The sequence below is a fragment of the Emydura macquarii genome, unplaced genomic scaffold (assembly GCF_026122565.2).
Source record: "Emydura macquarii macquarii isolate MOO-44397 ecotype Brisbane River unplaced genomic scaffold, CSIRO-AGI_Emac_v2 contig_561, whole genome shotgun sequence".
Classification (NCBI taxonomy): domain Eukaryota; kingdom Metazoa; phylum Chordata; order Testudines; family Chelidae; genus Emydura; species Emydura macquarii.
In genome coordinates, this window is record NW_027130698.1 from 11,610,230 (window position 1) to 11,627,817 (window position 17,588).

A 17,588-nucleotide genomic window follows, 5' to 3' on the forward strand; every position below is an offset into this window, starting at 1 on the left:
ACCAAGGATCCATCTAGTCCTGTATCCTGTGAGGACCCTAGTCCAGCACCAGATGCTTCAGAAGAAGGTGCAAGTACCCTGCAGCAGGCAATAAGGGGACCTGCCCCAGGAGGAGATTGCAGTGCCAGAAGGTGGTTGAAACCTCTTCTCTGTTTGGAGGAGTAAGACCTTGTCTGCACTTGCTATGGCGTGTAGCTACACACCGCAGTGCAAGGCAGGCCCTGTCCATGCTTGCTGTGGTGTATAGCTACACGTGGGAGTCCGAGGTTCAGGCGGGGGGAGGCAGCGGGGAAAGGCTGAGGCAGCGGGATGCTACACTGCTGAAGAAGCGCCGTGTCATGGTGGGAGGCGCAGTAAGGGTGTGCAGAGAGCCAGGTAGGGTACATACCCTGGGGTTCAGGCTCGTAGGGCACTCTGTTCTGCTCTCATGCACTGTGCCTCACCATAACACATTATTTATTTAGACCCGTGCTCGTCGGGCGGGCAGGGTCTGCACTCTACAGGCTGCCGCGAGAGTCGATGGACTCCCTTAGGGCAAGTGGTGCAGGTTTGGCAGATGGTCTGATTCGGTAGCTCCAGCATCCTCTGTGGGCAGGTTTTCCACAGAGCTCTGGACATGAGCTTGAACCTGCCCTCGCCTCCTGAAAACCCCACCCCGCTACCCGTGGGTGAACCTTTCCTGGGCATTAGCAGCAGCCAGCCAACCAGGTTGCAAGGTGTATCAGACCCTTGGCTGCTGCCATAGGGCGGGTGAACCTGGCCCAATCTGTCTTTCATTAAAAAAAAATGTGAAAACTTGGTCAACATCACTTAAAATATTTCTGAAGGCTAAATGGAATTTGCAATCCATGGGTCCAGCTGTGTCTGTGCGAGTGCTTGTTGCAGCTCTGGGGTTCTCGGTGTTTCTGCTAGAAACAGATTCTGCAGTAGCAGTGAAATTCCGCATAGCCAAAGCAGCATTAAAAAACAAACCCCTCGCTTGGCACCGTAATATGAAAAATATGGGACAGCAGTTGCTGTGAGCAGGATGAAAGCTGCTCTGTTGCCAACCTGAAGTGTAAAGCTGGTTCTGGAACTGAGGCCTGAAGAATGGGAGCATTTGCCAAAAGGAAATGGAAGCAGGGATGGAGGGTTTTGGGGAATGCGTAGAGGTCAGCTTTGCCAAAAAAACCTCTCCCCTGTGGACACGTCTGATTACGATAGTAACCGCATTAGTCCATGCAAAGTGCAGCTGGAGCCACAGTCGGTCTTTTGTGTTAGATCATTACTGAATAGCATCTTGAATGCACGGATCGGGGAGGTCTGGCTCAGGATCTGCCAGCTATGTTTCTGTTCCACATGAGAAGGGGAGCCGCATAGAAGGCTGTGAGGGATCTACTGGGTAGAGGGCTTTGCCATACGCAGAGGTGAGAAGGTACAGTGCAGACCTCCCACGTAGGAGTTTTTGAAGGCAGCATGCTAAAAATACACTGCAGTGTTGGACAGAGTGGAATCAAACCAGTGCAAATAGAAATAGGGAATGTTTGCTAGGCCAGTGGTAGAATATATGGGCTTAAGTGTATGTTCTGAAAGACCTAGAGCCCTGAGTTCAAATGCCGGCAAGGTAGAAGTTTACTTCAGCTTTCCGAGCTCTGTATATTCTGTCCCTTATGATTTCATGTGTAAGGGCGTTTCACACTAAACAATAGTACAGTTCATAAAAAACAAAACCCTGCTTGTCCTTTGTGGATCTGTAAAGTCCCCATGGGACTTGTTTCTTGGGCCCCTGTGTCTTTGTATTAAATCCCCCTCGCTTCCCATGCTCTTGCGTACAGGTTGATTGCCTCCCTCTCAGCAGAGGTGGCTGTGTGCTGGCGGTGGTCGTCTTTGTGGCTGAAATTTGTAAAGCAGTTTGGGATCCATGAACAAAGGTTTGTAAAATACCACTGTTTGCACAGACAGCACGTGAATGGCGATGTGATTCTCTGGCTTTATGAAGGGACAGGTGAGATCCCCAAAGGGGGAGACAGGGAAGTAATCGGGGGTCCCTCCCAAGAGAGAGCAGACGTATTGGATTAATGTTCTAAATTTGTTCTTATGGCGCACAGGTGGGAGACAGGAGTTCGTGATCACAGCCTACACAAATGGCACTAGAGGAACTGACCCCCTGATGTTTTGCTGTTGTACAGAGGCCTAGTCAATTTCTCTTTGTATTTCCCCTGGGTGGTTTTTGTTTGTTTTTTGGTCATTGCTCCTTCATTCCCAGAGCACCCTGGCTTCATCTGAGAAGGCAGGACAAACCGTTGTCTGAGTAGCTGAAGCCACTGCTGTGGGAAAGAGGAGGGCGGTCTTTCTGTGAGTAGTGAAGTTGTTACGAAGCTTCCCTCAGCATAACCTGGCTGTGAGGCACTCGGACCTGGCTGCCATCCAGGGGCACGGGGACTGATGAGTGGCAGTATGTTGATGTGCAGTAGGGCATCCCTGCGAGCGCTCCTTTTCCCATCTTCTTTTCTCACCCATATTGGCCCTGAACAGTAATGGAAACCATCTTCACTCTCTTGGATAGATTCTCTTTCACGTTTCCAGCACAGCATCTCAATGAAAGATGAGCCCTGATGTCAACAGGGAGGGTCTGTTTCATAGTCCAGCTTGTTTATTAGCCACTGCTGAACTCTTTTCACCTAATGCTGAGCCTGCCTAAACTTCATGGCTCTGGAAGTTCAGCGCAGGTTCATGTGTTCTTGGGTTCTCGTTCTGTTCGATTCGGTATAGGTGCTTATGCTGCGCTCATCACCGCGGTACCTGAGCATAGAGTATTAAGCCACATGACTAACATGTCGTGTGTGTGTTGTTGCATCCTTTGCCCAGGATGCCACAAAGTGTTCTGCTTTGGAAGTTTTGGGGTTTTGTAATAAATATGTGCTTAGCAGTGACTGAGGGAGGGGAGGCAGAAACAGCTTAGTGAAAAGATGGGGGGAGGAGGGCATTGTGGGAAAACAAATGCAGGTAGAACTGTGAAAAGGGGGCAGAATGGGGAGAGAGATTCTGAGGGGAAAATACAGCATATGCTGTATATATCCCAACCACTTTTGCCATCCTACCTCAGATGTGTGAGGCTTCTCTTGCATGTGATACAGAGCACTGGATTCGTGTTCTAATGGCTAAAGCACTGATCTGGGATTGAAGCGTCCTGGGTTCTGTTCCCAGTTCTGCTATTGACTCGCTGTGTGACCTTGGTCAAGTCTCTCCCCCTCTCTGCCACTGTCTTCCCTTTGTCTGTTAAGGCTATAAACTGTTCAGGGCAGGGAGTGTGTTTGTTTGTACAGTGCCTGGCACAATGGGGCCCCAAGATTGGTAATGTAATTAATCAAGATTCTCTTTTTTTTTTTTTAATCAAGATTAAAATCAAGATTTTGAAAAAATGGACTACTCATGAGAAAAAGGATACAAAATTTTATACAAACCCAAACTGGCTTTGCAAACCTCAAGTTTGGGAGGTTCAGGGAATTCCTAGCTCCAAAGGTCCATCCTCCCCCCTTCATTTCTTTGTTTATTAGTTGAAGTTTAGTCACCATTGCCCAGCCTGCCCCATGCACGCATTCTTGGGTGGTGGGTGGGAATTGGCATTCTTCAGTGCCTAGTGTCAGGCAAAATTTAAATGAAGAAAACTCATGTTCTGGAAATGCATCATGGTGCAAAGTGTTAAATGGTGTTGCTGATGCAAACAGGGCTGCCCCACAGAGCCATAAATCACTTGGGCTTCACAGGTAGAGCATCCACACAGTCAAGAAAGGGTTAATGCCTCAATCACATCTGTATATAAGTCCCTGATTTTGCAAAAGTGTACACCCATGCACTGTCCCATTGACTGGAATGGGCTCCGTGCAGGCAGATTTCTATGCAGAATTAGGACTCATGACTGGAACCAGCAAATACTGTTGGTATGCGCTTTGTTTGTAAAAAGGGCTGGCTGAAAACTCTCTCCATGGCTTAAACCAACCTCTAACTCTGTGCAGTCAGGGAGAAACTTTCCTTAGGGTCAGGTTATCCCTTAACTAAGTATTGCAAAATTTCTTGCGTCGTCCTCTGTGAAGCACGTAGCGTTGGCCATTGTCAGAGACAGGATACCAGATTAGATAGGGTTGGTTAGAGAAGTGCTTTATTCCTGTAGATATGTATACATAGATGTGTGTGTATGTGTGTGACACACACACTCATATATTTAGTTAATAGATTAAGGGCCAGTAGATGGCACTCAAAAATGTTCTTGGGTTTAGTAAAGCAAATGAAATTTGTGATGTTGTACACTGCAAATGACTTCTGTGCAGCTCTTTACATGGAGCTGTTAACAAGGTGGTCCATTAGTTAATGCAGTGTGGCCGTTTCTGTGTTGTGCATTCCACAAGCCGTAGTCATTTGCATCTTGGAAATGCCACCTTCACTTCATAGATGTTCCATCTTGCCGTCAGACTAGAACTGTAAACCGTGCCTGGGTTGGCCTGCAGTGAGCTGGGAAGGAACTTGCCATTTTCCCATTTGCTGGAACTGCCTCCTCAGCTCAGCAATAAATCAATAATTTCTGGCACACGCAGCCTGGGGAAGCCAATGTACATTTCTGCTGTAATGTGAGTGCGTCTGCAGAAATGAACAATTAGCTCACCTACAGTAGGGAAGGGAGAGGGGAAAGACAGTCCCCGGGAAATCCTGTAAAGGCTGGAGTCGGCATGCTAGAATTTAACAGGACACTCCAGGTTGTGGTTTGTTTTCTTTATTTTTTTTTATTAAGACAACAAAAATGCATCAGGAACCTGAGGGAAATGGGCTGTCAAGAACTGAGAATGTTTCCTGGAAGGCAACAGCAGTGAGCAAGTGGAATGGGATTTTAGGCACAAAGGAGACCAACATCTTATCATCATCATACCAGGGGTAATATCTCCTTAGGGAATATATTGACATCAGAACTCCGGGAAGAGATTATTCCTTCCATTACGTACATTTCGAGTTGGCTCTTTCAGCCCTTACTCACGTGAATGGTCCCCTGATTGTCAGCCAGCGACTGGGAGTATTCCCGTGAACAAGAACTGTGGGATTAGGCACCCAGGGAATGTAACTTCATTATGTTTAGAGTTTTTTTGCTTTGTTTTGTTTAAATCTTCCATGTCCTGGGTTCTCCCATGCTGAACCTTTTGTCTCCAGCTCCCTGTGTGGGAGACAGCGTGCTCTACTGGTGGTAGAAGAAGAGTGTGACTTAGGAGTCATGGGTTCTAATCTTGTGTCTGCCACAGACTCTCTGTGTCACACAACCTATGAGAGTATCAGTTTCTCCAACTGTAAAATGAGAATAAGGCTTATTGGGCTCACCGGGGTTTTATGAGGCTACATTAATGAAAGTTTATTTTTTGAGATCCTTAGGTGAAAGGTGCCCTGTAAATGCAAAGCATTATTATTTCTTCCTTGTGAATTCCCTGCACTGCCACTTTAAATGTAACAGCTTTTTTTTTTTTTTTAAATATTGCAGAAAAATTCTGGAATAGCATTAGAAAGCATTGTGATTCTGGTTGTGCAATAGGTAGCAGAATCATAGTACAGTTCTATTGGGGAAAAAAGAACTGCTGTAGGGTGTGTGTGTGTCTGTCTCTCTCTCTCGTCACTGATGTCATTTCTTTTGAGGATATCCCCACTGAATGTACTTTTCTTTTTTTATGCCTAACTCCTGTGGTGAGATGGTCAGTAGAAAAGCCCAGACAGAGTAGACCTGAATCTGCCTGTGTGACTAACACAAGGTGTCCGCTATAGAGTGGGGGGAAGGAGGGGAGGTCCTTGCTCAGCGTGAGGCTCCATAAACATTCTGCAAAGCTCAGCCCGTGTCGTCGTCGTCGTCCGTCCCCTCCCTCCCCCCCTGCCCCCAGCAAGGCCTCAATGCCATGAAAGGTCCCATTGTCTTTGAGGAGCTGCACATGCCAATGAAGCGTTGTGGGAGTGGACTGTCATAGGGCATGCCTACCCTGTAGCGCCCTCTGCTGAGTTACAATGGAGCTGCATGTACTCCCTTCCTCAGTTTCCCTTCTCAGTAGATCAATAACTCCCTTTCAGGAACTCTTGACATTTAATTCAATAACAGGGCTTGTTTACTACAAAACCTCTTACCCAAAAAGGGCCATAACAAAACGTCCCAGCTAAACAAAAGGTGCTTCTGGCTTTCAGGGTTCCTCTGGGCTGTTCCCAGCTCTCATGGATCTCGGTGGCGATGTACATCTCTGTCTCTCTCTTTTCCTTGTGGCAGCAGCCCCAGCTCTCCTTCCGGAGCTGGGTGGCATTTTATCTCTCTCAGCTGGCGCCACTTAATCCAGAGGGCTTGGCAGCCTTTTGCTACTGTCTGCTCCCTGCTGCCTCTGGACCCTGCGGCAGCCTTCTTACTCCCCACAGCATCTGCAGGCATCTGCCCTGCTATGAAGGGGAGGGGGCAGCATTGATGTAGGCTCCTTCTCCCAGCTCGTTCTTTATTGTCCTGGTGAGAGGGGAGCCTTGCCCTGCCCTCTTTGTGAGCTTCCAGGCTCTTAAAGACACAGAAACAGGATTCCTTCTGAATGCTATTTCTTTTCTTTTCTTCTCTCTCTCCCCCCGCCTCATATCGCCTCAGGTTTTGTATCAGGGCACCCCACGCTCTTAAAGGGCCATGCCATGTGACAGGGAGGACAAGCTACCTAAATGTGCCACTAAGGTTATCTGACATGCAGAGGTGTTTTGTTAATTAGGGGCACATTTTACATCCAGAGCCCTTCGAAGCTCAGTCCTTACATGGACTGACCCGGTGGACCTGTCTTTGCTCTTGGTCCTCAGCCATAGCCGCCCCAACTGCCCGTTATCGCTTGCTCCCGAGTCGGTGCAGGTAAAAGAAGACAGATGGTTTGGCTTTGGCCGAGTGCTCGCTGATGCAAACCAAATTGCTCTGGTAACCAGCTGATGGGTTTCAGGCTTTAATTGAGGCTTTCAGTGAGCTGCTTCACAGTAAATAGCATTATGCTGACAAAAGCAGCCGTGTAACCACGGACAAAGGTTCAGGGCAGCAGAGTTCAAGCCTCTCCGGGATGCTGTTGTTCTTGATTTCCCACCATCATTCAGAAGTCCTGTAACATTGTTTAAAGACAGCAGTGCGTCATGTGAGCGCAATTAAATCCCTTTCTCCTGGAAAGCCGGAGCCGATACAGAGCGCTCTGGATTCTTCGCTTGCAGCTGCCACGGCGTGTGCAGAGGTAGCCTAACCTTAAATCTTCCTTTTGATCGCTGTCCGGCTGGCCTCAGCAGCCATTGTTGTAGGTCTCTCTTGCGTGGCAGGATGTTCAGCTCTCTCTTTTTTCTCCTCCTATATACGGCTTCCCTTCTGAATGGAAACCATTTATGATTGATTTATATCTGCAAGGGAGAATTTGGCGGCCGCAGAAGGTTTTGCATGGTAAGATAGGGTTCTCTGCAGTAGCTCCCCTTTAGATTACAAGACCCGCCCTTTGAAGCCACATTGCTGTAAGCCTTCATAGTGGGGGTGAGAAGGGAAGGCGCCAAATGCTGGGGGAGGATGCATGCCTGTGATGGCCCAGCTGGTTGCTTTCTGTTCTATCATCCTGTTTTCTGCTTTGAATTTAATATGCGTATTTCCTTGGACAGAGGTGTAAAATGTCAGTGCTGAAAACTCTTTGCTAAGCTTGCTTTGTTTAGGACATTTTGCTCACTGTGCATAATTAGCCAGAAATTAGTAGTTGAGGGTTATCAGGCTAGATTTTTATTCAGTGCTGTAGCCAGTCTAACAAAAAAGAAACTATAGAGAAGCATTAAATAAATAAGTGAAATTAAAATCTCGATGGGACTAGCATGTTTTGTTTCCTAAAAAAGATTATAATGATAATAATTAAATGATGACAATGTGCTCAGTAATTTAGAAGCCCTAAAGGACTGCTCCAAAGTGTTTACAAATCTGAAGGTATTAACTTCGCTTTAAAATCTGAAATACATCTAGTGTGTAGCAGGAGGCTTTTTTCCTGTTTCTTTTACTTTCCAGTGTCATCGAAATGCTTTGCAAGCCAGAGTGGCTGCTCTTGTGCTTTTTATATTTGCATACATTTAACTAAAATGTAAAGTGCAATTAAATCACTGATTGGAATACTTTATCAGCTTGTGTATATAGCACTAATTCCAGGACTCATCATTGTCAAGAGCCAAAACGTGGTATGTGAGGTGTATTGTTCCTTCTTCATTGTTCTCCCCTTGCGTTCTGCCACAATTGAGGTAGATTGTGCTCTTGTATTGAACGTTAAAGCTGATGCCACAGTGGGAAAGAAGTGATTAATAAGCAAATAGCCACAGATCATTCACCGATGATTCTGGAAGGGGGCTGTACTGTATTAGTGAATGGGCAAAATGCTGATTAACATGTTAGCAAAGCAGTTCAGAAAGAGAATGCAGCAGAGTTGTGTCTAGATATCCCATTTATTATGCTGATATCTAGCCTTAATATCCATAGCCTGCATTAAGGGAGTGATTTTCAAAGGCCTCTATTGTAGTTGCTATATGGATGGGTCCGTGTGTGTGTGTAAGTGTGCATGCACAAAGCCCTATGGTTTGTGTACAAACCGAAGAACTGTCTGTCCATATGGTTCACTCCAACCAGAATGAAAATGTATCTAGACTTCGTTGAACACTTTGGTCACAGGATCAGATTTGTAAACAGATATCAGTAAAAAAGGAAAATGAGCTATAGCAAAAACTCGCGGGGGGAGAGGGGATGGGGCGGTGGCAGTTATGTTCCAATAGTCAGCACAAACCGATATGCCTCTGCGTCTGTGAATCAGGATAGTGATTGAGGATTGTCTGCGTGGGGTAACCTGTAATGGCTTCTAAGGTATCCGTCGTGAAGACATCTGGGGTGATACTTTTACTGTCATCATCATTTCGTTAGGCTTCTAGAATTCTGTCAAATTACTCTTGGGATTTTGGAGGGTGAGATTTTTCCTCAAAGAATACAATTTATAAGGCAACGCAGTCTATACTGTAATCAATTCTGGGAGAATAGCTATTCAGAATGCAAGAGTTGATCCTCTGCTGATCTCATTGGGGTACGTGAGTGTTGTTGAACGCTAGTAGATTTGGAAGCGTGTGGAGATTACCAGGAATAATGTAAAAGTGCATAGGGACCACCCATTAATTAAGGTATTAACTAGAGCTGGGTGGAGAACAGAAATGCCATGTGATGGAGGATTTCAAGATTTTTGAAGTTTTGTTTTTATTAGGAATGAAACCTCCAAAAATTTGTAATTCTCCGCAAAAGAAAATTCCAGAAAATTTTTTAATTTGGATTGATCAAAAAGTTTCACTTTGACAACACTGAAATGCTTTATTTCAATTTTTACTTTATTTTATATTCTGTCATACAAAAACATTTAAAATGGAAAGTCCTTTCAAAAGGAAAAAATGAATCCATTTGTTCCAAAAATATTGAAATGGGATTGTTGGACCTTTTTTTTTTTTTTTTTTCCCCCCCCCCCCTCCAAAAAGAAATGGACACATTTTTGCAAAGTGTTTAGATTTCAACTGGAGTGTAGTCTCCAATGGAAAATGGTTCCTGCAAAGTTTTTCTGGCAAGCTGTAGGACTGAATGAAGAATGATAATTTGTCATTTGGCTGTGCAGAATAAACCATATGTAGAGCAATAGTGGTTTTTTGTTTTTTGTTTTGTTTTTTTTACTATTCCTAGCAATTAAATGCAATTATTTACATTTTATTTAAAAGGACATTTGGCTGTGAAAAGGGTACAATTGCTGTTATCTTCCACTGGGCGGCAAGGAGTGGGGCTTTTGCAAGATATGAACAATGTGAGGCTATGTCAGTGACAGATAGTTCATCTTGGAATAGTAGCACTGGAAGGGACCTCAAGAGATCATTTATTCCAGCCCCCTGCACTTTATGGCAGGACTAAGTATTCATTTTCTAAAACCAAAGCAAAAATGGGGCTGTCATAACCCATTTCTTCTATGGAATTATGAACCAACAAATTTATGCCTGTGGAGGTTGTTTTCTCCTTTGAAAGAGTTTGAGCACTGTATTTTTCTCAAAAAACAAAAGAAAAAAGATGAAAATGTGAAGCTTTAAAAAAAAATCAGGTAGGAAAGCCCCTGTTTTCTTTGTTTCCTTATCGTGACAGTCTCACTGTGGTATTGATGTGTGTTTGTATTTTCTTGCAGAAAAAGATTTACAAGTACAAGAAGGTGCTTAGTAACCCAAGTCGTTGGGAGGTTGTTGTGAAGGAGATCAGGACCCTGGTGGACATGGCGCTAACCTCTCCACTACAAGATGATTCCATCCATCAAGCTCCACTGGAGATTGTCTCAAAGCTGCTCTCGGAGGTAAGATTGTGAAGATGTTCCCATCTTGTTGCTTTCCCTTAGGGAAAAAAAACAAACATTTAACCCTCCCACTCCTGCCCCCAACTTTTAACTCAAGTTCAGAATTCTGCCCCTGAATATGCACTGTGATTCCCTTTGATTTCAGTGGCCTATGCTGTGTAGATTCTTTAGAAAATGTGTCGTTTTTTTGACTGGTTTCCAACCCTCTGCCCCCAGGTGTTCACAGTTGATAACTCATTCTTTATGGATCTGATCCATATCCCATTAAATTTAGTGGCGAAACTCCCATTGACTTAATTGGGTGCTTAACTGGGCTCTATTTGTATGTAATAAATAGATCATTCTCACATCAGACCAATGGGATGTGAACACTGATAATCCTAATAAGCAACTATTTTCTTATTGCCATTTCAAATGGAGAGAACAGAGGTTTTAGCCGCCTCCATTTCTAAGTTAAATTGATGGTCCATTTCTGTGCAGATTTGTTATCATGGTTTGTCCCCGTTTTTATCTGGTAGCATTTGGCAGATGATCCGTCTCTCGCTCAGGCAGTGGGCGACAGACCCATCCTAGCTTACAGACAGCCCCCCAACTTGAAGCAAATACTCACCGGCAACCATACACCCTACAAAAAGTCCAACCCAGGAACCTATCCCTGCAATAAACCCTGTTGTCATCTCTGCCCACACATCGACTCTAGTGACAACATCACTGGTCCTAACCACATCAATCATACCATAAGGGGCTCATTCACCTGCACATCCACTAATGTTATATATGCCATCATGTGCCAGCAATGCCCCTCTGCCATGCACATTGGCCAAACTGGACTATCACTACGCAAAAGGATAAATGGACACAAATCAGACATAAAAAATAACGACATCCATAAACCAGTGGGAGAACACTTTGATCTCCCAGGGCACACTGTCACTGACCTGAAAGTCGCCGTACTTCTCCAAAAAAACCTCCAAAAACAGACTTCAAAGAGAAACTGCTGAGTTAGAAATGATCTGCAAACTTGACACATTCAGACTGGGTTTAAACAGAGATTTGGAATGACTCTCTATTTACAAGAGGTAAATTGCTTTGCTCACCGATTCTCACCTCCTACTCAGTGACTGTCATTAGCCCTCAAGTACCTGGCTTTCATCCACCTCTCCCATTGTTCTCTATGCACTTGTATATCTATGTTTCCTATTTACTGTATCATTCTACCTCTGCATCTGAGGAAGTGAGCTGAGTCTCACGAAAGCTTATGCCTACAAAAATTAAATTTATTAGTCTTTAAAGTGCCACAGAACTCTCGTTGTTTTTGCTGTATTTAATCTGTTGCTCACTTTGAAATGGGATTCCTGGTTGCTCTTAGCACTTGTTCTGTGATAGTTTCAGTTACGGGACAAAAAGGAAAATGTGATGCATGTCAGGGTTTTGTACATATGCGGTGGAGGGGGTGAAGGATGGGCTGCATTTTTGTGTACATCTGTGACGAGCAGAAAAAGAGCTGCTTTTCCTTTGGTGAACCAAGACTGCAGCACTACTGTAGCCTCATAGCTCTTTGTGGAACACGGAGAACATAGAGAAATACTCTACTGGAGTAAATTGATGCAGCTCAGTTGACTTGAGAGAAGCTGAACCTTTTACACTGGGATGGTGTATTTGGCTCCATGTTAGGAGGGAGCAATTAAAAGCCAACTGCTGCAATTAGTCCTCCAGCCATGGCAGAGAGCGGTAAGGAAAACCTTTTATTAACTCAGTCTGTGGAACTGAAAGCTTGAAATTTAGAAAGCAATTTTAAAGAAAAACCTCCCGCTAGTTCAGTCTTTCCATTAATTGGTGTCTCAGGGGCCATCCACATTTAGCTGAAACTTCCTGGTTGTAAGTCCAGGGGTCATGATCCCTATATGTGCTGTTGGGAGAAAAGGAAGTGAGCACTGCTCCTGACAGTAAGTGATGTACAACCTGCGTTAAGGGAATGTTTTAATAGAGCTTGATTTTATTCCTGTTTGTAAGTGATTGCAGAATTGGACCTTTGTCCTTGTGCGTTTTCATGGGCTGAGGTGTGTTCATTCACCTTGTCACTTTCAAAATAAGGTTAACTCACTGATTTCTTCTGCTTAACCCTTTCAGAACACCAACTTAACCACTCAAGACCATGAGAGCATTATAGTGGTGAGTGTCCTTACGTCAAGTTTGGGGGATCACTCTTTGTGTCTGTTTCGTTTTGGCTTCTATACTGCTTGCTCCTCCCTCATTGACTTCAGTGGGTGCAGGGTCAAACCCATTGAGCCCATTAACTTTTTCACGTTTCTGTTGTGCCCTTTTTCCTGTTCAGTGTAAATATCAAGAAAAGATCCCTGATTAATCTGTGTAAATCTCTGTAGCACTTTTAGGGTTGTCTCCCCAAAGAGTTTGCACATTGCAAATGTAAACATCTGCACATACCCTTTAATGAGTCGAACATCTGCTCCTGCCAGATTGGCCCCCACACAGCCCTCGGGTGCAATGGTTTTCTCAGGGACTAGTGTGGTCTTGTGCATGCTCAGGGACTAGACTTGTTGAAGGTGTGTGAGCATGTGTTTGCCCTTGCAAAATGTATGTGCTTCTGTGATTTTACCCAGGTGCAAAAGGTGATCTGAAAATGCTCTCTTTGGTTTTCTCCTCCAGTTACGTACAGTGTGTTTATTTGGATACACAAATAAGTGAAACAAAAGGCAGCCCTGCTCCCCATGCAACCAAAAAATAAAATCTTAACAAATCCAACAATTTATCAGGGTGAAAATTGCTTCCCCATCACTGTAATTTAATTTCAGTTGCTGGCGCTTTCCAGGAGATTTTCTCAGTAATCTAATCTAATACTTCGCCACCCCTGATCAGATCATTTCTCCCTGAATCTTCCTGCAAAACGACATGACATAACATGTAGCCACTGCTAGGTGTGACTTGCACTTAACTCTGGCGCAGGATTTCACTTTAGCTGTATCAGTCATTACCATAGGTTTCTAAAGTGGCTGTCACTTCGCTCTGAAGTCCACTATGGATTTCATTTTACATCAGTGCCAAGGTTAATTCAGACTTCCTGTTAGGGCCAGTCAATGATAAATAGTTATTTGGGAGAAGGGAAAAATCTTTGTATTTAAATAAATAAATAAATAACCTCAACTATTTTGGCTTTTATCAAATTCTGAAGATTGTGCATCAGTCACTAACAGAAATACAGTTTCTGGGTTTTTAAGCCCCTTGCAAATAGAGCGGCAGTCTTGCATTATTCTTATTTATTTATTTATTTATTTATTTTATTTATTTATGTATTTACTACTTATTGTTATTACTAAATATTTATGTGGCCTCATAAATTTACACAATGATTTACTAGATAAAGCCCTAAGATTTAGCTAAGAGCTGGATTCTCATTCCAAACTGCAAGTCAGGAACAAAAAAGTTCTGTGCCTGCTTTACTTCCATCTCCTTTGGGGTGAAGTGGAGGTGGGGGTGGAATGCATGTAAATTTAGTTGTGGTGAAAGATAACAGATGGGCACCCCCGCAGAGCAAAGCTCTCTCCTTATCCACAGGACGGGCTTAGGTTGAAACAAAGAAATGCTTAGGTTGTTCCAGAGACATCACTGACTAGAGTGTCTCCAGGGTCCAATCAGTCCTCGGCCTCTCGGAGACTGCTGATTGTGGTTGTCTCCTTGTGAAGTGGACACCTGTGTACTAGTGACTGGACTGAGACGACAAAGCTTATTTTATGTAGGCCACCAAACAGCCAGTTCCATCTCCAGCTACTATAATTGGATAACTTCTCTGTCAACAGGCAGGCTTAAAACCCTCACTGTGACTTTGCAATACGGTTTATCAGAGGGATGGAGGAGGATGGATGCTATAGCAAATTATTATAAAAATAAATTCAGGTAGAGTCCTTCATGTAGTTAACTGTCAAACGTGCAGCAAAGATATTATAGTCCAGCTGAACAGTACAGCAAGACGGCGTGACCATTTTCATAGTGCTATAGTAAGAATATGTTGCTGTGTAGGGCCCTGGCCAGTGAAGGAAACAGCTGTAAGGAGAGGAATTGCACAATAGCCAGCGTTAGCTGCTCCAGTGTTACGTAAAACCAAGGCAGCTCTTTGCAGCCAGTGCTCGGTTTTCATTCCAGAAGTTCATGTTACCCTTCTCCGATGGCTGAGTGGGTGTTGTGATTCATGGTGATTTTGATGGGCTAATTTGAACTGAACTCCTGTGGGAAGGCAAAAAAATACCAAATAAAACCAAACAGGCTGCATTAGTAAAACCCCACATGCCATCCAGGTAGAATACCTGTTGTTCAGAGACGTTTAATACACCGTGTCCTGGCTGCTCTGTCAAAGAGTTTTACTTTTAAATCGGTACTGGGAATCCCTTAGCCCAAGATGGAAAAAGCCTGAAGGCATCATCATGTACAGAGAATGCATTGTTCTAGTACTGCTTTCTCATTTACGAAGAAGTCAGCAGCAACATAATTTCATTATGCTCACAGTGGCAGGTATGATCTCTAATATATTTACTGCTCATAACCACATCAGGTTGCCTAGCGCTAGAGAAAGAAAGGATGACCTGAACTTTCAGAAAGTTAGACACTTTTTTTTTTTTTTTTTATAGAGTGTAGTGTCCACAGAGGCTAAAATGCTAAAATGAATGGAAGTCAGTTATTCCCTGCAAACGGCCTGTTTTCTACAGATGATAACATCTGAGCGCAAGCTCATTATAAAAGACATAACGTGTGTGTCTTTAAGTATATTTTAGAACCCTTTATTTAAAGTGGCATTGTCACTATAATCATGGGCCAGATTCATCTCTGGTGTAATAGCTCTGAAATCAATGGGTCCAGTTCTACTCTCATTCACACTGGTGAAAAGTCTGGAGTTAACCTATTGTCTTCAATAACATTACTTTGGATTTACACTGGGGTAACTGAAAGCAAAATTTGCCCAATGGGTTTATAACAAGGATGAATTTAGGCCCATCATTTAAAAATAAAACAAATCCTCGTTTCCTTATTGACACTTGGAAAAAACAAACCACATTTCTATTCATGATAGGTTTTGTTCCAAAACACCCTAAATTCCTAAATATGCAACTTAATCTTGAAAGTGTCTGATTAAACTTAGAGAGACAAGGTAGGTGAGGTAATATCTTTTATTGTATTGCTACGTATAACATCAGTACTTACCATGTTGTGTTTTGTTGTAAAAGATATTGCCTCACCTACTTCTGTCTCATATCCTGAGACTGACACTGCTACAACAACACTGCATAAAATTAAAGTGACAGTCACCTTCTTATCCAGGTCTCTGTTTAAAAGAATTTTAAAAGATACTCACTCCTCACATTCTTTTGTTAGGGCTGGCTTCTGTGATGAAGTCAAATTGAAGTATGTTAACTTTTTATTTTCAAGGCAATTGCACCTTTGCTGGAAAACAATCACCCTCCGCCTGACCTCTGTGAATTCTTCTGCAAGGTACTAAGAACAGATCAGTTGTCTGAAGTCTCATTGATGTTTTTTATTTGTTTTTCTTGACCTCCTGAACTGATCCCCCATTTGGTTTCACTCTTTGGTTGATGGCTTGCAGGCCTGGAACAGCCAATGGCTCCATTAAGACATATGGACTCCTGTTCTTAATGGGCCAGATTGTAAAATAGTATTAAATGTCGGGAGTATAATCTTCAAACTCTGATACACAGAGATGTGTCATTGTATCTCCCATTGCAAGCATAGGTGCCACTGGAACCAGCAGGTTCAGATAGATCATGATTTGGGGCATACACTACACTGCCTTCTTCCTGCAAGATTGTGTGTGTGTTACAAGGGTTCTGGACTTCAGATCCCAAGGTCTTTGAATTTGAAAAAGCTGCTATAACATTAACTTTCCTTTCTAAACTGATTGACATTTCAGTTTAAAGTCTAATGACTGACAGTTGGATACATGCTTTCCATCAGCTCTCCTTGATTACCGGGTGTTATTCACCAGCAATTCACTTGTTAAAGAGAGACTGTCAGATTTGCAGATTCCGAAACTTATCAAAGTCATTCACACATTGTTATTAGCCGCCTGGAGGGCCGGAGCCTACCCACAGAGGCATGTGCATCTAAAACCCAAAATTGGCTCCTGGTGATTAAGGGCAGGTCTACATTTAAAAACGCTGCATTGAGGCGGTAGTGCTTAATGAAGACGATCTAAGTTGATGGGAGAGAACTCTCCCATTGGCTTAGTTAATCCGTCTCCCTGAGAGGTGATAGCTATGTCTGCACGGGGTGTTAGGTCGGTATTACCATGTCGCTTGGGGGAGGAGGTGGTTTTTTCACATCCTTGAGCAATGAAATTATACCGATATAGGCCTGTAGTGTAGACCACACCTAAATGTATCATTGATGGATGTTGTAGTCACAGGTTCTCGACCGTGATTTGGTAAAGGCTAGGACTCCTCCAAGCTCCATATGTACTTATGGTTTCTCATGGCAGCACTGCAGAGAACGCCCTCGGTCCATGGTTGTCATAGAAGTGTTCACACCGGTGGTACAAAGAATCCTCAAACACAACATGGTAAGTATCGATGTTGTATGTATTTGGTTGGTTAGGAGAGCTGTCACTGTGACCTCTTACGTATTAACTGGCTTCTTTTCTGGTCTATAATGCACCCATCACTGTGATGCCTGGTCATCATATGTGCGTACAGTGCATGTAGCCATGCATTACATCAAAAGTGCTTACCTTTAGTTACTCAGACTGGGATTTTCAAAAGCATCTAAGCTAGTTAGGTGCCCAACTCCCATTGACTTTCAATGGGAGTTAGACACCAAACTCACTTAGGTGCTTTTGAAAATCCTACCCTCAAGCCTGAAAACGTTGATCTATCATTTTTAATTGTATGTACTTATTAAAAGGTACGTCAGTTAATATTATGAAGTGCAGCCATCTCGGGTGGAGAATGGTAGCTAGTTATCACCTCCCAGCAACACTAAGGGCTGCCTGTCTTGCTCCAGAACAAGAAGGTGCTAGTTCAGTTTCTGATTTGCATAAGTAGATTTTATTGCACAAAGCTGCAGTTTACAGTAAAAAAAATACCATTGACATATTCTTTGCTATATGATCCCTGGTATGGGTTTCATGCCTTTATAACAGCACAGTTTGTTTTCATTGCCAGTTATAATTATAGATGACATCCACAGCCTTTC

At 43.5% G+C, this 17,588-nt stretch overlaps 1 protein-coding gene across 5 annotated transcripts in view; it reads left to right on the forward strand.

Annotated features, from left to right (window-relative positions):
* CMIP (c-Maf inducing protein) overlaps positions 1 to 17,588 on the forward strand; it is a 167,888-nt gene that overhangs the window by 116,270 nt on the left and 34,030 nt on the right. For all 5 annotated transcript variants that reach the window (XM_067540148.1, XM_067540149.1, XM_067540150.1 and 2 more), the window contains exons 4-7: positions 10,212 to 10,373; positions 12,504 to 12,545; positions 15,810 to 15,872; positions 16,876 to 16,956. In XM_067540148.1, coding sequence (XP_067396249.1) covers positions 10,212 to 10,373; positions 12,504 to 12,545; positions 15,810 to 15,872; positions 16,876 to 16,956 — 348 coding nt within the window. The remainder of the gene's footprint in view (positions 1 to 10,211; positions 10,374 to 12,503; positions 12,546 to 15,809; positions 15,873 to 16,875; positions 16,957 to 17,588) is intronic.